Source organism: Bufo gargarizans, chromosome 1 (genome assembly GCF_014858855.1).
Source record: "Bufo gargarizans isolate SCDJY-AF-19 chromosome 1, ASM1485885v1, whole genome shotgun sequence".
Lineage (NCBI taxonomy): Eukaryota > Metazoa > Chordata > Amphibia > Anura > Bufonidae > Bufo > Bufo gargarizans.
In genome coordinates this window covers 144968780-144990165 of record NC_058080.1, presented here as the reverse complement: position 1 = coordinate 144990165, position 21386 = coordinate 144968780, and the positions used below count along the sequence as shown (strand labels likewise).

Genomic DNA, 21386 nt, shown 5'->3' with positions numbered 1-21386 from the left:
TTAAAAACACATTACTTATTCAATTCAGTGAAAAGTGCCTGTCTGCCCACTCTGTTTGGGCCAGGCTGAACTCCACTGTATCTGATGCGGGGCATCACCTTCTGTATGTTGACAGTGTGCGATCAATGGCCCAAATTCATTTAACTCCTTAAAAACATGTTACTTATTCAAGTCAGTGAAAAGCGTCTCCGTCTGCCCACTTTGATGCCAGTTTTCATGCCCATAATCTGTTGGGCCAGGCTGAACTCCACTGTACCTGATGCGGGGCATTACAAACATTATGTTGGCAGTGTCAGATCACTGGCCCAAATTCATTTAATTCCTTAAATCTCACTAGTATTAGCCACTTTGTTCCCAATTTTTGTATTTTAATGTCGCTTTCAACTGATGTACGTTAAGCACGGCTAACTGCAACTTTTTCTTTTACTGTTGATAAAGTTTCCTCAAAATTCTTAAAAAAAACTAAAACAAATGATGTGAATAAGAAACCAACTTCAGCCTCGTTGGAGGGCATCACTGCGTTTGGGCTCATGCACACAAACGTATTTTTTATCCGCTTCTGTTCTTCTTGCTGACCGTATGCGGAACCATTCGCTTCAATGGGTCCGCAGAAACAACGGAAGGTACTTCGTGTGCATTCCATGTCCGTTATGCAAAATAGTGCACGTCCTATTATTGTCCGCAAATGACGGTCCGAGGCCCCATTCAAGTCAACGGGTCCGCAAAAAATAGACTGCACACGGAACACATCCGTATATCATCCGTATTTTGCGGATCCATACTGTACAAATGTTATGCCCAGCCATATTGCTCATGTGTTTGGTGATTACCAAGTTATTGTTTCCGATACGCAAAAAAATAGATCGCATACGGGAAACCATACGGATATGTCTTGAGGGATAACGGAACGGAAGAGGACTTAAATCAGAGAAAAAAAATCTCAGATACAGAACAACAGATCCGTGAAAAACCGACAGCAAAACAACAACGGTCGTGTGCAGAAGGCCTTAAACGGATGGCAAAACCTGATGCAAGTCCAGGCCTATAGAATCGGATCAAAATGGCGCAAGGTCTAGAGCACAATTAGGAAAGTACCCGGGTCACTGTATAATGTGCCCCCTCCTACTGGTACCAATTCTGTTTGCCTTGTTGCTCATTTTCCAGCGCAGTTTATAAAATACCGCATAACGGCGGCCCAGGTAGGTAGCCATGGCTAATAGAGGTGGTGAGGCCCGTTACATAAGCCCCAGAAGTGTGTCGCGCTGGTGACGCGCCGTTATGCTCCGGTTACGAGGGCTCCCGCACGTCAGCGGCCTCTCCCCGCCCCCGGCCCTGCCTCTGTTACGTCTTGTTATGCAAGCGGGCATCCGCCGCCGCTGTTTTATAACCGTCTCCGCAGCCAATGAGAAGTGTCCCCGCGGTCACCTGACCTGTTGGCAGCGCCGCACTTTATGTAATAGCAGGTAGTGAGTGTGGCAGTATGTGGTAGCGGAGACGGCGCTCGTCATGTCATCCCCGGCGCCCGGCCAGCTCATAGACTCTCTCAATATGTCGCGCCCGTTACAGCTGGAGCCTCTGCTGGAGTGTCTGTTGCGGCAGTACCGGGGCTCGGTCGTGGTGCGGGAGGAAGCGCAGTGTGTGCTGCGGTGCCCGGGCTGTGGCGGCTTCCTGCGGGACCCGGTCACTGTGCAGTGCGGGCACACGTACTGCTGGCCGTGTCTGCGGGGGGAGCCCAGGAAGCGCTGCCGGCTGTGCCAGGGGGACATGGGGCACCCGCCCCGCCGGACCTGTGTGCAGCTCAGGCAGCTGGCCGACAAGTGTGTGCCCGGGAAGAGCTGGCAGCACCGGGATATCGCCGAGCTGCAGGAGGCCGGGGAGCACCGGGAGGCGCTGGCCAGGATCCGCCCCGCCATAGACACAGGTAGGAAGCTGGGTGGCAGCAGCCCTGAATGCCAACACTATGTGGTACTACTGCTGTGCCTACAGGGGAGCAGTGGGGTGACCCCTGCGGGGTAGTGACTACTGGGGAGCAGCAGGGTGTCTACTGGGGAGCGGCGGGGTAGTGACCAGGGGCGTAGCTAAATCCTCATGGGCCCTGGTACAAAAGTTCAATTTGGGCCCCCCTTCCCTCAGTGCTTTGTGGCCAGGGGCAGGGAAGCACATAGCCTTCATGCTGCCTAAGGCAAAAATTGATATGGCACCCCCCCACCCCATGCCAAATTCTTGACCTAACCTCTTCCTTCCAGTCAGAGGTGTAACTTGACCAGCAAGCACTTTCTATAATACTGGTGTCTTCTTATGTGGCACAAGGGTCTTTGGGCCCCCTCAAGCTCCTGGGCCCGGTAGCGACTGCTACCTCTGCACCCCCTATAGCTACGCCCCTGGTAGTGACCCCTGCGCGCGGTGACTACTGGGGAGCAGCGGGATAGTGACTACTGGGGAGCTGCGGGGTGATCCCTGTGGGGTAGTGACTACTGGGGAGCTGCGGGGTGTCTACTGGTGAGCGGTAGGGTAGTGACCCCTGCGCGCGGTGACTACTGGGGAGCTGCGGGATAGTGACTACTGGGGAGCTGCGGGATAGTGACTACTGGGGAGCTGCGGGATAGTGACTACTGGGGAGCTGCGGGATAGTGACTACTGGGGAGCTGCGGGATAGTGACTACTGGGGAGCTGCGGGATAGTGACTACTGGGGAGCTGCGGGATAGTGACTACTGGGGAGCTGCGGGATAGTGACTACTGGGGAGCTGCGGGATAGTGACTACTGGGGAGCTGCGGGATAGTGACTACTGGGGAGCTGCGGGATAGTGACTACTGGGGAGCTGCGGGATAGTGACCCCTGCGCGCGGTGATTACTGGGATATGGCGGGGTAGTGACCCCTGCGCGCGGTGATTACTGGGATATGGCGGGGTAGTGACCCCCCTATGCGCGGTGATTACTGGGGAGTGGCGGGGTAGTGACTACTGGGGAGCGGCGGGGTGGTGACCCCTGCGCGCGGTGATTACTGGGGAGTGGCGGGGTAGTGACTACTGGGGAGCGGCGGGGTGGTGACCCCTGCGCGCGGTGACTACTGGGGAGCGGCGGGGTGGTGACCCTTTCACACCTGTCCTTCTGGTCACCCTTATGGCAGATGTAATGATGGCTTATTGATCGTCATCTGGCTTTTTGTTTTTACTCTGTGGGTATTTCCCTCTGTACATTTCTAGAGAGGTGATTCCCCCCCCCCTCTACTGTAGGTGCAGACAGATAACGGTATTATAAAACGTCAGATGGGCGGTATTACCACACTTTCAGCAAAAAAAAAAACTAGCTTTCAATTTTGTGTTTGTGAAACGGCAGAAGGGGTGGAGCGGATTTATTAACACTAAGCGTTATTGGAATCCGGCAGGCAGTTCTGGCAACGGAACTGTCTGCCGGATCCCGCAACCCGTATACAAACGGATAGCCTTTTTTCCGGATCTGTTAGACTGATCCGGTGATATGCCGGATCCATCTCATCTGGTATTATCTGGAATAACAGATCCGGTATTTACATTTTTTTTCAAAGATCAAAAGAGAAAATAGCTCCTCCTATATCCTGGCGCAGGCTCAGAACGGAAAACCATTAATGCACCTCTCTGGAAATTAATGCCGGATCCAGAAAGTGTGGTATTGTTCCGGGAACGGATTGCTTTCCATTCAGAATGCATTAGGACAAAACTGATGCGTTTTTTCCGGTATTGAGACCCTTTACCAGATTTCAATACTGGGAAAGAATAACGCTAGTGTGAAAGTACACTAAGTCTAGTCCGGGTGACGGCGGTATTTCCTGGGCTGAACACTGCTCCAGTGATGCGGTACTATTCGGGACAGGCGCTGAGTTTTTGTCACTTAGCCCGGGAAATACTGCCGTCACACAGAGCGGTTTTCTGGCACTGAAATCGGCCTACAGCCAGAATACGGCACAGGTTTTGGCACATAGCAGGCGTAGTTAGATCTCGTTCTGACGTTGCGGCGGTCCCACATGTGCTTGCTAGTGAGTTTGGGGCAATTCATTCCAACAGTTTTATTTTTTACAAACCTATATTACCTTCTATTACATAGTGATTCAGCTTTTCTATGTGGGAACCTTCTAGATTACACTACTGTGTGTTCAGTTGGTACAAGCAAATAGCCTTTTCTTTTTGCTGCAATTGCCGCAAAATCATGGCAAATCCACTGAGTGGAGCGAGCACACTGCCGTTCCGCCCAACAGAGTACAAGCGCTCGCCAATCCCATAGGGTTGAGCAGAGCAGCGGCGCGCATGCGTGACCGACACTTTATTCAGGCTACACAGGGCCCCCGTTCTCTCGGTCAGACCCTCACCAGTCACTTTTATCCCTATCCAGAGGGGTGACAAATAACCCTGGTGCCCCACTTCACCAGGACCACCTTCAGCAGCAAGTTCAGAAAAGTTTTTGATTGGTTTCCCTAATGCACAAGACTAATGCAAACTGTGATGTAATAGTAGTGGGATGATGCACGCGGTGACGTCACGCCACACTGGTGATGCACGCGGTGACGTCACGCCACACTGGTGATGCACGCGGTGACGTCACGCCACACGGATAATCCAATAAGTGATGCAGATGAAGTGCACACAGTGATGTCACAGCTCGGGGATAATGCACACACCAGTGGTAAAATGTAAGATTGGGACACATTCAGTTTTCTATGTCACCTTGCACACATTCCATGAGTAACTGCACCCTTTGAGTGCGGAGGGCCCCTCTTGTTGTTGGGCCCCCAAGCAGCTGCACTGTAGGCTACCCTGGTGGTTACATCCAGGCCCCCCTCCTGTGGACAGAAGTGTTGGTCACTGGACAGCTCTAATGTATAGGTGTCCATACAGTAACGGATCTCTACGTTTTTGTCCCTGAGCGGTTTGGAGGCTTCTTGGTTTTCGTATTGATGCAGACTCCAGGTTTCTTAGAAGGGGGGGGGGAATGTATACTTGCATCATGTGACTAATCACGTGATATCTAGATTGTACAGCGGGGCGACCATAGTCGGCTAATTGTGACTTCTAAAGTTAATTGGGTTGCTCCAGACCTTATTTAGGGGTTTTGTAACAACAGGGGGCAAATACATATGCACTCACAACATTTGGGCTATTTTATCAGGTCCATTCCATAGAATCTAAACTAAAATCAGTTAAATTCCACATAACCATACTGTAAAATAGGAGAACCACCAAGAGGGGTGAATACTTTTGCAAGACCTTGTCGGTGAGGCACTGGCCTCTAGAGCAAGCATTTCCCTTTGAGATGGTTCAGATGAAATGCTTCTATAGAAAGCCACACTGGACATGCTGTCCTCTCCCTGCTGCTTTCTTCACAGCAGAGAGCAGCTGTGGACCATCAGGAAGTCTTGGACTACCCGTACACATTGGGCGTGGACAGACCGATGCACACTGGGAGGGATGGTTGCCGAGATAAATGTCCGATGCTCATAGGAACGCTTGTTAACCATTATCTGGTGTCGTAAAGGTGTTGCCGATTACTCGTTGAATGAGCGAAACACTCTTTTTCTTGGGTAATTGGATTGTTTGTGCAGGCAGGGGTTCTCTGGGAATTAAGAAAATGAAAATACTTAAATATTCATTATAAATATATTACCAAATACCTTTCAATGGCTTGTTTTGTCAGGGGGGCAATCATTAGGAAAAATAAAATGGCCGTCATCCTACTAGTCAACACAAAACCTGTCCCAATTACACAGGAGGACCAGTTAAATTGCTGCGCCATCTTCCTCTCTTACTTGTCAGGGATTATGATCCTGAATACAGTTTAATATGATCTTCAGACGAATCTCTTGTAGGAATGGAGTTCATTAGGAGACTTGAAGTACAGAGAAGATAGTGGGAGTGTAGCTACTGAGCAGCAGCACTTGTATGCAGTCTCCATTACCTCAGTCTATCCTGTCCGTCCTCTCTACTTCATGTCTCCTTATGAACTCCATTCCTTCCGCCCGATTTAGCGCAGGGCAAGGGAGCGCATCGGAGCATGAGATGCTCCGATGCTAGCCTCAGGGCGGCTGCCTGGGTGAAAATATGGGTGCTGAACCCAGACAACCCCTTTAAATCCACTCTCCTTTCTCAGATATGCAAAAGCTTGAGGTTCAGTCCGCTCAAGAGTTTTATATATTTGCATAGAAACACAATTCAGAAACTAATATTTGGGCAAAAAATAGTGGAGCCTTGAAGGTGTCTCCTGCTGAAGGTGCACGCAGTGGTCACATCTAGAGTGGACTGTACGGTATTATGCTCAGCACTTCCCTCTGGGACTATAGTGGAAGGAGTTGTGAGTAACCTACAGCATTCTGGCTGGGGATGGAGGCTCCTCTCCGGGGTCACGTGAATGCTGGTTATGAAACAATCCTCTTGTGATGTCATACGTTATACAACTAGCACCCAGGGCTGTGGAGGAGGGGAGAGCATCTGTACGGTACTGGATTTCATTCTATGTTTTCAAGAGGTGTGCAAAATAAAAAAATGTCCCATCTAGTTCTTGTTTTACATGTCAGCAGTGAAATGTGGCTTTAGGGTGACAAACGGGTAATCCTGCACTTTACTGGCCAGTCACAGGAGTCAGAGATGAGGACATTTGTGGAGGACGTAGTGGGGGTTGTCTGTCTTTTGTTTTTGTAGAAATCCTTTTTGAGTTGAAGGGGTATTCCCATCACAATGATCACAGTTTAATCTATAAATGATGAGCCAGTGATCATTTTTGTAAATATATTGTATTGGCAAATTCCCATCCTTCTTTATAAAATTTTCCCCTCCTACCTCATTGTTGTCATATGGTATCCCATAGATACGACCACCACTCGCCTCCCGAATTCATGGGTCGCGTTTGTGCAGAAGACACTTTATTTTCACCCAGCCGGCAGCTCGTTGCAGTCCTGGCTGCAGTCCAGGTGAGGAGGAAATGGCAAGATGAGAATACCCCTTTAAAGGGGTTTTACTAAAACAAAGAAATAATCTTTTTTAACTTTTTTTGAAACTCCCGTCATTCTGGTCCTGCAGCGATGATGTCATGTCCGTGGTTCACATGACCACTTCTGGCCTCAGCAATCACATGGCCATAGAAGACCAGTTTTTAACGCAATTTTTGGGCATTCATCTCACAGAGGGTTCACTATGTTATCTACCTGTGTGTCTCTGCCAAGGTGTCCACACAATGTTTTAAAAAAAAAATTCTGCTTGAGTATTTGGACGCAGAGTCTGACCTGCTGTTTATTGGCTAATCCTACGTGCTTTTACCGCTTTCTGGATTAGAAGAGTTTCCAAACGAGATTAGAAGTAGGAGAGGGAGAACGAGAGGAAAGCTTACTAGCTATAACAATAAAGGGGTTTTCCAAGATTTTGATACTGATGACCTATCCTCAGGATAGTTTATTAGTACCTGATCAGTGGGGGGTCTTATACTCATGACCCCTGCTGATCAGCTGTTTGAAAAGGCAGCAGTGCTCCTATGAGCGCTGCAGCCTCCTCGTAGCTGAGCAAGCACAGGGCCGTGCATTGTATAGCGGTTGTGCTTGGTGTCACAGTTCAACTCCATTCACTGCATTGGGACTGAGCTGCTCCTAGGTCACGTGACCAATACATGTGAGGTGCTCAAAAAGCGCTGTGTCCTCTTTAAAGAGGACCTTTCATCATAAAATAGTGTGTCAAATTCTTATACGACCTTATGGGGCTTTTTTTTTTAAATGGACCCCCCCCCCGTTTGGCCGCTACGCTCTCCGTTAGTTTCGTCGCCTCATAATCAAATGGGGCGACGAAGTTATAGTAGGCGTTGTTCTCTAAGTTCTGGTGGGCGCGGTTATACGCTCCCTGGCAGTGAGCGCATCCAATCGCAGCGCCCCACTCTTAGTCAGGGAGAAGGAGCTCAAGTTCTCGCGCCCACCAGAACTTAGAGCACAACGCCTACTACAGGGCTTGACAAATTTCCTTGGAATCTAGGAGCCAGCTAAAAAAAGTTAGGAGCCAGGCGGAGCCGCGTCATAAAGCCCCCAGTAGATTCCCCCATAGTGCTCCCCCCCCCCCCCACTTCTCCATAGAGCCCCCACAATAATACTGTATACCATGTTACATATGCAGTGTACATGTGCTGTATAGTATGGTATATGCAGTATACAGGACCATGATATATGTACAGTATATGACTGACATTCAGTGTATGTGCTGTATACTGTTACATACGCAGTATACAGGACCATGATATATGTACAGTATATGACTGACATTCAGTGTACGTGCTGTATACTGTGTTACATACGCAGTATACAGGACCATGATATATGTACAGTATATAGGACTATGGCATACAGTGTACATGTGCTGACACCTCAGGCTCCTGCCTCACTTGGATGAGAGTAGTAGTAATTTGCACTGAAGGCGTGTAAGTTACCTGCAGGTGAACCTGAGAGCCACGAGGAGGGTGCAGGTCAGCGCTATGGCCCCCGCACAGCAGGTCAGGCCTCCGGCCCATCAGACACAGCAGCTGCTTAACGTGCTGCCAGGCCAGACTCTGCATTCCGCTTATAGAGCACATGGGTGGCCCGAGCCCGCTGGGGGCAGGGCGGCGCTTCTCCTCATCACGTCTGTCACAGTGGACTTCCGCGGCGTACGCTCAGCCATGGGCAGGGAGCGTGTCCAAAGAGCAGCCGGGTATAGGGAACCTAAGGCACCGTCACACAGCTCTCCGCTCATCTCCACTCCTGTGCTGCCTCCGGACAGAACAGCGCTCCGCACCCATCGCCCAGGCACCTTTGAAAACAGGCTGACAAATACCCAAGCGCCAGGACTAAATTCCTGGTCGCCATGGCGACCTGGCGCCTGGGATTTGTCGAGCCCTGGCTTACTATAACTTTGTCGCCTCATTTGCATATGAGGCGACGGAACTAACGGACATCAGTGAGAGCAGCCCCATAAGGTCGTATAAGAATTTAACACACAATTTTATGATGAAAGGTCCTCTTTAAAGAGGACCTTTCATCAGGTTAGCTCTAGTCTAATTATTATCCTACCCGTTCATTCGCTGTTGGCCCCGTATATTTTGGCGCCTTGTATTATAATGAGGCGACTCGGTTATACTAGGCGGAGACTTGTAGTTTCCCTGGGAGTGGTAATCTTCTCCCTTGCTGTGAGCGCATCCAATCGGTGCGCCCTGCTCTTAGCGAGAACTTGAGCTCCTCCCTGGCTAAGGGCGGGGCGCTCCTATTGGATGCGCTCACAGCCAGGGAGAAGATAACTACTCCAAGAGAAACTACAAGTCTCCGCCTAGTATAACCAAGGTGCCCAAATATACGGGGCCAACAGCGGACAAATGGGGATTCTTTAGGAAAATAAAGTGCCATGGCATCAGTGGGTGCCGCCATAAGGTAGGATACTAATTAGACTAGAGCTAGCCTGATGAAAGGTCCTCTTTAAACAGTTGATTGGCCAGGTTACTGGTGTTGGACCCCTACCGATCTCGTGTTGATGGCTAGGCCATCAATATGAAAATCCCAGAAAACCCTTTCAATACACTAAAAGGAGTATATAATCTGCCAGAGCCCGGCCAGCTAAGGTCCATTATGATACATTATAGGGCTTTTAGTTGGGTTCACCAATAAGCCACTTGGATTGTTGGCCTGTACTCATGCTTCTTTGTGCTTCCACCTTTCTCTCTTGCAGATGCCAATGACCTGATACTACGTGTTTACAGAGCAGAGTCCCATGCTGCACTATTTGAATATGGGAAAGCTCACGAGGATCTGGACTATGCCCTTTCAAAGCAACCCAACTGGCCAGAGGTGATGATTAAAGAGCGATACATTTATATTTTGACCACTATTTTAGTATCGCACTAGAGCAGGGTTTCTCAACTCCGGTCCTCAGGGCCCACCCACCGGTTAGGATTTGAGAATATCCCACAGAATAAATACGTATGGTAAGGCCTGATGCATGGACACTAATTATATCATGGCCGGCAGGTGGGCCCTGAGGACCAGAGTTGAGAAACCCTGCACTAGAGGGAGAAGGATTTTTATTTTATTTTAATTTTATTTTTTACCCGACGGGGCACGCTGGGAATTTTATTTCTACAGTTTTTAAACCAGGGCTGTGGAGTTTGGGACAGTAGAAATGTATTGAGTCTGGAGGATGTTACCATGAATTTTCTGTAGTAATTGTGTTATTACATTATGTGACAGAAAGGTAATGTTACAAGGTTCCCAGCCTTATTGATTCTACTACATGATGACCGGTCCAGGAAGAGTATTAGACCAGCAGATGAGGCTGACAATCGCCTGCTTGCTGGTGGAGGAGAGCACTGCTATTATATGCAGCGATCTCCTCTATAGTATGGGGTGAAGTGATCGTTTGTCCCCATACAGAATCGTTATTTGTTGGCAGCAGAGTGTGATTAGACGGCACGATATACCACCATGCATGAACACGTGTGATCACCTAATGGTCTTCCTAGTGAACATATAGCCCACCTCTGATAATCATTACACAACTTCCTTTTGCCCTGTCCAGTTTAGTTTATAGCCCCTCATCCAAGTGAGTGCCTGTATATACACCTTGAGAGTGTAATGTCTGGCACAGCAGGCGTTGGACCTATGTTTTTTTTTTTTATTACAACTTCATTGCCCATAGGCTTCCATCTTAGAAACAGCCTGCGCAGTGTGTATTCCATACAGCAGAAAGAGTGTATACACCATTCTTTTGCCCCCCCTAGTTGGGTGGTGCCACCTATGAGTATGCTCCTGGGCAAACTGACACATTTTAATCTATACTTCCGCACTGTGTAATCTGCTTTGTTAGATGACTTTACAAGCCCTGTTTCCATCCATAGGTCTACTTCAGGAAAGCCAAATTGCTGCAGGAGACGGAGAACCTTTACCAATCTTTAAGATTTTATCTACAGTGCCTGGCTTTAGATGAGGAGTTTACGTCTGCCAAGAGCGAGATAGAAAAGGTAACGGAGCATTGTATGCTTCTGTCTTCAAACCATGTACCCAGTATTGGGCTTTCCCTTTTACTATGTGCATAGCTGGGTGGCTGGTGTTCAAAGTAGCTTTTCATACACACGGATAACCTCAGATCAACCAGGATTAAGCCAAGGACAAAGGCCAAACACAGACGAGCGAGTTCATTGCGAGAAACACGCTGCACGTGTAAGTGTGATTTCCCGTTCTGACCTCTGCTCCTCTGACAGGATTGCACAGCATTATAATTTATAATGCTGTGTGTCCCTGCGAGACCTCGGATCTACTGTATTGTTCTGACATAATTCCCCCAGTGTAATGCATTAGATAAAGGTCCGGCAGAGACACGCTTCATTATAATGCCTTATGATCCTCTCGGGAGAGTCGGAGAATCTAGCACATGCAGCATCTTTCTCACATTGAACGTGTTCTCCTGTGTCTTGCCGAACTGAAATCCATTCACAGCCCGAATCTATGACCATACAGTGCTCACACTGTAATACACAAAGTCGCTGGCGTCCATAGATTTAAACTTGCAGTCGATTCTCAGGCCATAATGGCTGATTATGCAGTGAATTAGGGTGCAAGTCCCATAAATGGAAACCACATTTATCCCCTATCCACAAAGTGTTAGACCACGAAGACTGCTCCATTTACTAGTAAATGGGTCAGACCCGCAGCTCTGTTATCTATAGTGTGCATTGGCGCTCAGACTATAAAGGCATATTGCTAGGATGTGCCCCCATTGCCCTATAGGTGTGGAGCCCTGAAAGTGGTGGAGGGCGCACTGTGCATGCGTAGCCGCCCTTTATTCATTTCTATGGGGCCGCCAAAAATAGTCGAGCGCGGGTTCGGCTATTTCTGTCGGGCCCATAGAAGTGAATGGAAGCAGTGGCCGGTAATGCGCTGCCATTCACTTCTATGGGGAGCCGGCTTGGTGGTGGCCAGACCGGAGTCCTCTAGCCACCACTTTGCGGGGTCTCCGTTCTCAATATAGTTGTAGGTCCCAGCGTTGGGACCCACACCTATAAGAAAATAGGGGCATATCCTAGCGATATGCCGCCATTGTCTGAGATGAGACAACCCGTTTTAAGTGAAAGAAATGATAATGGATTACTGCCTATTTCCAGCCCTGTGAGCGGGTCATGCTTGTGATATTGGGCTGGCTGCTCTGTAGCACATGTCATAGGACTCTATGAGCCTTGTCCCTAACATTTTACTTTTTGGCTTGAATACTACAGCCGCATTGTATTAGCGCTATGTGTTTTAAACCTTTTGCAAGATTTTGAGCTGTGAAAAAACAATCGGTGCAGTGCGATGATTGGATCTTTCTGGTGCGAGGAATTCATTCATGGGGATTGTAATACATCATACAGATCTACAGTAACCAAGATGTGAGACTTATTGACTGAAAACGATATAAACTATAAGGAACGCAGAGGATTACAGTACTGGGGGTGTAGTCATTTCCTCTGCAGCTGAACATGCCACATTGGGCTCTAAAAGTCATAGACAATTGTTCTGAGGTTTCTTTTAATTTCTTCATTGCAGATTCTGCGTGACTTCCTTTTTCCTGTCCCGGAGACTGTGGAAGGTATTCTGAAAGATCTTGAAATAAAACCTTTGCCAAATCTGCCATTAAAACCGTTTGTATTGGGATCGGATAGGAAGGAAATGACTTATCATTTGCACACAAGTCTAGAGCAGGTAAATTTCCGACTTTTGGCTCCTTTAGCGGTCTGCTTTTTATCACATCACAGAACTATGTTCTCCTGCATCTAAACTGAGGTCTTGCCTTTAGCAGCCAGTAAGAACTAAGCATTCATTTCTTAAACTGTTCTGGTTGTCCAATCAGCTAAAAAGTTAGAATAAAGTATTTGTCTGCGTTATATGAGAAGCTTCCCAATTTCAATTTGGGTTGTGACTCCCCCTTAGATCTTGTGACCAGACAATGTGCTACTAACAGTTGAACTGGTCATTTGGACAGACTGCACCGTACGCCTATAGGCAGGCAAGCTGGAGCGGCAATCGCATGATCGGCAGATGGGGCGTCTTGCCATAACTGTTACCACTACACTGTTTTGGTCTCGTGACATTCGGAAAGCCAAAATAGAACGTGATTAGTAAGACTCTTGTATACTGCGGACTGATATAGTGCTCTATATTTTTAGCAGACTGGACTTACCCCTTAGAAAGCTGCAGAGGGATTGGTTCTGATAACTGAGGCCCATAGTTTTGTGGTGTTTTTTTTTTTTTTTTTTCCTCCACCTATCCTCCTTCCCACTTATATATCCAGTCGATTGAGTGCAGACAAGTTGTACCTTGTATTAATCTCTTATTTGATTCTCATTTACAGGATGCTGGCACGCCAAAACAAGCAAAGAGCCTGATCAATAGTGGCCTGCAGCGCACACAGTCTGTGCATGTTCTGCGCTGTGAGGAGAAGACTGAGGAAGGCCTGAAAAGAGTTGCTTCTGAACCCCTCCTATCAAGCCATAAAAACGGCATGCTGCTGAAAAGAAAGTTCTCCCTCTCTGATCAAGATGTCACTGTATGTGACGATGGTCGGAAGAAACATTTACGGCATGGAGGTAGAACTATCATTTATGTCCCATCTTTAACCCTACCTTACACAATTATAACCTATCCAGCCAATGTTTTTCCAATTTGGACGGGGAGGGGCGAGCTCAAGTTCTTTTAGGCCCCTTGGTGTTAGATCTCGTGCCCCTTGAGATATTCAGCTAACAGCAATTATTTCTGTTCTGTCCTAGACACCTTTGTTGGTGGCTCCTCCAGTTTAATAGCAGACCCATCCGTCCTACACAAGCTGATTGACGGAAGTGACTTTGAGTGCTCCCTTTGCATAAGGTTAGTAACTAGCTGTTTTTATTGCCTAGAAAAGATTATGCTGCGTTCTAGTGAGTGGGAGGGCGCTGCAGTATCAGATGAAGCCCATGGACAAGAGTGGCTTTTTTTTTTTTTTAAAACATTTTTAATTATTTTTTTTATTAGGGGGGGCGGCATGTTCGTTCCGTGTGGGTGTTTTTTTTTTTTTTTTTTTTTTTTTTTTTTTATGGATTGGATGAGGACCTATTCATTTCAATGCAAGCGGTTGTATTATTGTAACGGAAGTGTTTTTGCAGATCCATGGCGGATCCGCAAAAAAAACGCTAGTGTGAAAGTAGCCTAATACCTCTTAGTTGGTCCAAAAGGTGGCGGTGCCAGCAGTGTTGGGCCCTAGCCTGCTGGGCCCCTGGTAACCTAAAAGATGAATAGATGACCGCGGCACTCAATGTCTTCAATGTTACTTCGGTGTTTATTCGCCAGTCATGCGACGTTTCGACTCACGCAAGTCTTTTTCAAGCATTGTCCATGTCACAATGTCTGAAAACGACTTGCATGAGTCGAAACATCGCATGACTGGCGATGTTTGGTTTATATTTGGACATGGTTGTTTCTGTGTTGTAGAAAGAATAAATGAATTCTGTTTGTTTCCAGGTTATTTTATGAGCCAGTTACCACACCTTGTGGACACACCTTCTGCAAGAAATGCCTGGAGCGCTGCTTGGATCACACACCTCAATGTCCCTTATGTAAGCAGAGCTTAACAGAGGTGAGTGCCTAATAGGGTTGTCACGATAACAAAATATAGATTCAAATTCGATTACCATGAAAAAGTATTGCGATACTCGATGCGATTCAATGCCACACCAAAAAAAACAGCATGCACTCCGCGTTTTATGGAACGTCCAGCCCATAATAGAACAGTCCTATCTTATTTTTTGGTGGGACAAGGTAACTAAAAAAGGGGGTGATTTAAAATGTACACTGTCCCTGCTGCCTTGTTCTTTGTGCACACAGCAGCAGGGAGCTTACCATGGCAGCCATGGATGGCTTTAGTAGTGTCCTGGCTGCCATGGTAACCGATCAGAGCCCCGCAATTTCACTGCTGGAGCTCCGATCGGAAGCTGACACCAATGAATATAATTAACCTATAAATACAAACGTAGGTGGCGCTCTGTCATTGAGGCCAGGTTCCAGCTGTGTGATACTGCAACCGCCAAGCCCACCCCTCCACTTGCACAACCTCTTTAAATATCGCATGCTCCTTTTATGGCAGCATTCAGCACCGGCTTATGCCATTTCTGAAGTTTATCACCGTTGAGTCCCATTGTGTGTTTTTATCCTTCTTGTAACGCGATTTCTTTTTCTCTTAGTATCTAGCACACAGAACCTACAATGTGACAACATTATTGGAAGATTTAATTAAGCAATATCTCCCTGAAGAGCTGTCTGAGAGGAAAAGGCTTCATGAAGAAGAAAACACTGAACTATCAGAGTAATTAGATTTCTTACATATATATATGCTTTTACCACTGCATTGTCCTCACCCGCCACTACGTATAGGCGCTGGTGCTGGTTAGTACTGATGAGATAAAGACCAGCTTCTAACACTTCCCTTTTTTTTCTTTTTTTATTAGCTTGACAAAAAACGTGCCTATGTTTGTATGCACAATGGCCTATCCAACTGTGCCTTGTCCTCTACATGTGTTTGAACCACGCTATCGACTTATGATTCGGAGATGTATGGATACCGGTACAAAGCAATTTGGAATGTGCATCAGTGATCCAGAAAAGGGGTAATTTTGCCTGTGATTTAAAATAAATATTGTTCTAATGTAAGGATGAATGAGCATAGTAATACATAATGGTGCGCACACAGGTGAGGAGCACTATAATAACACATAGGGAGAGATTTATCACTCCCATACACCAGGAAACTGGTGCAACTGGAGTTTTACCGACACTCTCATTGCTTTTTGAAAAAGGGTATGGTGTGGGCAGGGTCATTAGTCCTCATATACGCCAGATGACCTCTACTGGCGAGCTGGCCTAGATTTAATTCTAGGTGCAGATCTGTGCCTAATTTATGGTGAGGCATGCCAGTCTTGATTGATCTCCCTCATTCTGCTTCCACCTTTAAAGGGGTTGTCCGGGTTCAGAGCTGAACCCGGACATGCCTATAATTTCACCCAGGCAGCCCCCTGATGTTGGTATCGGAGGACTGATCTTCCATGCCGGCAGCGGTATCACATACCTAGCACCCACCCTCTATGACATGGAGCTGCGGTCAGCGGCAGTTAACCCCTCAGGTGCTGCACCTAAGGGGTTAGTTGCCGGGGATCGCAGTGCCATGTCATAGATAACGGGTGCCGGGTATGTGATACCGCTGCCGGCACCCGCTGCCTACACTTAAGTTATTGTGTTTATTATATTCATTGGTGGTGCAGTGGCCACAGTCCTTCCCCTCTTCCGCAGTACTAAACTCCCATTGGTGGCAGTGGCAAAGTAGGGAGGGAGGGAGTGCCTCCTTCTCCCCTGTGCTGCTGAGGAGAACATGGCACTCGCAGAGAGCAGCGCGCACCATGTTCTCTGATACTAGGCTGCGCAGCCTAGTATCATTAAATAGTAAGACCCGGTATCGAATCGATCCGGGTCTAAAAGTATCCATTGGGTATCGAAACGTTGATACCCGGTGCAAACCCAAGGCTATGTCCAGATATGGCAGGCCATTTTCCACTGCACGTTTGCCGTGCATTTTATCCTTTGTTTCAACAAACTTCTGCAATAAATTGGGCATGCTGCGGCACAGTAGACCAGCAAATTTATGCCGCAATTACAATCTGCTTAGTTGTACTCAAACACTGTGGCATTTCAGAACAAAAACTATAGGAGGAATTTATCAAGCCCTGCTCTCCAAAAAGTCAACTCTCAAAATAGGGTTTTGTGACTATTTGTGCTTATTTGCATTAAACATGTTGTGAAGTTTAGCATTTTTACACCACATACTTTTATATTGTATGTATATAGAGCCGGGTGAGAGATCAAGAAGATATAATTTATTTTTATGTTTTTCATTATGTATATAACCTTTGGATCACTTTTTATTAAATTGTTTTGGGCAGGTGAAGCAACCCAAAAAAAAAGTTGAATCTGCCATTTATTTTTTTCCATTATCCCATTCACCATATGGAATATTTTCATAGTATAGGCATTTTGGGATGCAGCAGTAATAATGATTAAAATTTTTATGACTTGCTGTGGTCACAGCTGGTTAAAAGTCTGTGATCGGTGTCATCACTGACCACAGATTCTGCCACCGGATGCACTATGACTATGGCACCTGCTCAGCTCCTGAGCGGGGGCCCTTTTAAAGACCGGACATCCGCTCTACATGTATGGCAGATGTTGGGAAGGGATTAAAAATCTCCCCTCGTTGTAAATCTCCCCCATAGTTTGAAAAAAAGAGATGGCACAGGGAGTAGTGTCTGCTAGATAATGCTCCACCGCCTGCTTCTACCTACCCACTTAATAGCGAGATTCCTGTCAATCTAGAGAGGAAAGCCCAACTTATTTTTTAAACTTTTTTTTTTTTTCTCTGAAATGACTTGTTGCTAGAGTAAACAATGGCTCGTTGAAATGAGGGAGCCCATTGGTATTTTATACTTACCATAATTAAGGCAGCAGAAATTTGCTGACTGGTTCCCTTTTAAATGTGACATTAACACGACTTGATGTAATGCTGTAGGAATCTGTCCCTCGCACTATGGACCACCTTGCCTCCAGGGCAGATTGTGTAACACTGCATTCTCCTTTAGCTTTGCAGATTATGGTTGCATGCTGCAGATTCGAAACGTCCATTTTTTACCTGATGGGCGTTCTGTGGTTGATACAATTGGAGGGAAAAGGTTCCGTGTTTTACACAGAGGAATGAGGGACGGTTATTACACCGCTGACATTGAGTACTTGACCGATACTCAGGTAATTTTATATTTCTTTTTCTCCTACTTACATCATTGATGCCAGTTGTGCATGTGTTTTCCAAGACCAAAAAAGTTTAGGGGGTCATTTATTAAGACCACCATTTTAGACACTGGTCTTTAATAAGCCGCTGCGCTGGCGGTGGATCTGACAAATTATGTAGAGGCAGCGGCTTAAAACAGGGCACTACGCCCACTAAAAGTCACAGATTGCGGCGCTAATAACCTTTGCTCCGCAATGTGCGCCAGAAATACACCTAATGTAGGCGTATTTCTGATGGTAAATGACCCCCATAGTTTTTGTATATGGAAAGAGTTGAATAAAATCTTACTTTCGCACTCCTCATTTTCTGGACAGGTTGATGAAGAAGAACTGCAACAGCTCAGAGAACTTCATAATGCCGTCTACGCTCAGGCTTGTCGCTGGTTTCAGAACCTTAGATACAGGTTTCGGAGTCAGATCCTTCATCATTTTGGCTCCATGCCAGAGAGAGAGGATAATATTCAGGTAGGGGTCAGCCTTGCCTAGATAAGTACTGCTGTGGCCTCTAGTGCAGGATCATGGAACAGATATATCAGCACTGTTGAAAAGAAAAAACTATCCTTGATGGACATGGCAACCAGTAGTCAGAGCCCAGCTTTTATTTCTTAACCTGTTGTGGTAATATAAAAGTTGTGCCATGATTTGTTGATAAATGAAACCCATTTGTATCTACACAATTACTTAAAGGGGTTGTCCGAGATGAATAACAACTCTGGCAACAGCAGTAAATGTCATAATATAACAAAAGTTATACTCGCCCTTTGTCGCCCTTGCTGCTTCAATCGTTGTGCGCCAATCCTGCAGGTCTGACGTCATCTCTTTGGCTGCAGAAGTGACATTCCACACACCAGGTCACCATGTAGCCAGTTGTCAGCCTCTGCAGTATACGGCTGGGACTTCTTGTATGAGACAAAGAGCAGCTCTGTAGGAGTAGCAGATTCAGCCTGTCCTTGTTTTACAGGCATGGCTATTCATCTGAATGGCTGCCATTCTACTGGCTGTGGATTTCCTGTCGCCGGCCACCCAGTGATCAGCCAGACGTCCCTGGGGCAGTAAGTGGTTTGTCTCTGATGGGATAACTCCTTGAAAAACCACAGAGCAAACCTGCTGCTGCCATGCCTTAGATGCCACTATATTTCTGAATGTGGTATTCGTTCATATTAGGATAAATTAAAATTGTGTTCAATGAAAACACACTGTGCAAAATGTCTGCCCCTTTTTTTTTCTTTTTCTGTTTTTTTTTTATCATATGTACAGCGCCATGGAATGAATGGTGCTTTTAATAATAAGGGGTGCACATACATAATACAGACTGGTACAGAAGGAGAGGGGCTTCTATGTTAATACATTTCTGTGCTGGTCTTTGCATTTGAATCCTTGATTAATTCAAATCTGATGTATCTCTATCCAATTTCAGGTTGCTCCAAGTGGGCCGGCCTGGTGCTGGTGGCTCCTGGCTGTGTTACCTGTGGATCCCAGGTATCAGCTGTCTGTTCTTTCTATGAGATCATTAAAAGACCGTCTCCTGAAAATCCAGCATATCCTGACATATTTTTCTAGAGACCAGGCCAAATGACTAACCGCCTGGAACCTCTTTACAAGTCGTCCAGTCCTGACTCTAATCACCGCCGGAGTCTTTGCTGTCTTTGCACATATGGCATTGGTTTGAACAAATTTCTGGACCATTCTAGATGCCTGCCAGCTGAAAACTTCTTCTACCTGTAAAAAGTGTAGAGAGAATCTGCTTCTTTTCGTTTCAGGAAACATATTGCACTATGTATAAAGTTATTGTTTGTATTTTAAATACTGTAAATTAATTTGAATTCAAGACTTCCAAATGTGTGAGTTTTGTGCATTGCTGCTGCCCATACGTTGTGGTGTGTGTGTGTTTTTTTTTTTTTTTTTTTTTTTTTTTTTTTTTTTGTAATATATATAAATCTATGCAGTATTCAAGTGTCCAAATTATTATTTTCTTTTCAAGTAAATCATCTGTCAGAGTTAACTGTCCCTCTGTTTTACATCGTAGGCTGTAGCTTTTGTGAATGACACTCTTTTAGAAGCTTGGTGGCAATCAATTTCCACTTTTTCTTTGTGCAGACACATTAGTAAACCTGGGCCAAAGTGTTTTGCCTAGACTTTAAGTAAATAGATCACAACATGATCTATTTACTTAAATCATGTTTTGGATGGAGATATATATATATATATATATATATATATATATATATATATATATATATATATATATATATATATATATATATATATATATAATCTATCCGCTTCCATCCATTACTGCCACTCTGTCATCATACCAGGCAAGTGCTGTGGTGTATGGTGCAGGAACGCTGAGGCAAATGATCAGCTGCAGAAGTCTACAGAACATCACTGCTGCAGCCAGGAGGAGTTCTCCGAGATATTAGATGCGTATATTACAAAATTGGAGACATCGAAGCCCAGACAACTAGCAGTTTCTGGAGAAAACAGAATGATTCACAAAGGGGTTACCAGTCTTTGAGAAACCCTTTAAAGGGGTTGTCCAGGTTCAGAGTGAACCCGGACATAGCCTTATTTTCACCCAGGCAGCACCCCTGATGTTAGCATCGGAGCATCTCATGCTCCAATGCGCTCCCTTGCCCTGCAACTTCCGCCCGGCAGTGTGTTCGGTGATGTCATCGGCTCTGGTGGGCAGGCTTTAGCTCTGCCCTAGCAGTATTATTGGCTAGGGCAGTGCTAAATCCTGCCCATCAGTGCCGGTGACATCACCGGGGTTCCTGGAAGCCCTATGAAGTGCTGTGGTACATCACCGGATCTCCAAAAAATGCCTTTGCCCTGCGAGATTTAGCAGGGCAAAGGCTCAATGAGCTTAAAAAAAAACTTGTCCTTGATCCAGACTGGGGAATTCCTGAGGGTATACAGAAGTTGGGGCAAAATCCCCATCTTAATCAAAGATATTCTATCGGCTCTAGATAATGGTAGTCAAAGCCATATAGTAAATTTTTATCTCAACTTCCTTATGAATGGAATATAATCCTCAATCCTGGGTGATATCATCATACCAAGATGTTCCACTGAATCAACAGCCTTTAACCCCTTAGGGACCAGGTTCATTTTCACCTTAAGGACCAGGCCATTTTTTGCAAATTTGACCAGTGTCACTTTATGTGGTAATAACTTTAAAACGCATTGACTTATCCAGGCCATTCTGAGATTGTTTTTTCGTCACATATTGTACTTCATGACACTGGTAAAATGGAGTCCAAAAATTTAATTTTTATTTATAAAAAAAATTCTAAATTTACCAAACATTTTGAAAAATTAGCAAATTTCTATTTCTCTACTTTTATAATAGATAGTAATACGTCCAAAAATAGTTATTTTACATTCCTCATATGTCTACTTCATGTTTGGATCATTTTGGGAATTACATTTTATTTTTTGGGGACGTTACAAGGCTTAGAAGTTTAGAAGCAAAACTTGAAATTTTTTCACAAATTAACAAAAACCCACTTTTTAAGGACCAGTTC

The 21386-nt window shown here is 45.9% G+C and overlaps 1 protein-coding gene across 1 annotated transcript; it reads left to right on the top strand.

Annotated features, from left to right (window-relative positions):
- The first annotated feature begins 1361 nt into the window (after positions 1-1361).
- LONRF1 (LON peptidase N-terminal domain and ring finger 1) lies at positions 1362-19777 on the top strand. The gene is made up of 12 exons (XM_044295503.1): positions 1362-1921; positions 9698-9816; positions 10863-10985; positions 12547-12702; positions 13352-13586; positions 13767-13863; positions 14494-14608; positions 15213-15334; positions 15477-15635; positions 17655-17817; positions 18175-18324; positions 19277-19777. The coding sequence occupies exons 1-12, from the start codon at positions 1507-1509 to the stop codon at positions 19433-19435; spliced, it is 2013 nt and encodes a 670-aa protein (XP_044151438.1). The 5' UTR covers positions 1362-1506; the 3' UTR covers positions 19436-19777.
- Positions 19778-21386: the final 1609 nt, after the last annotated feature.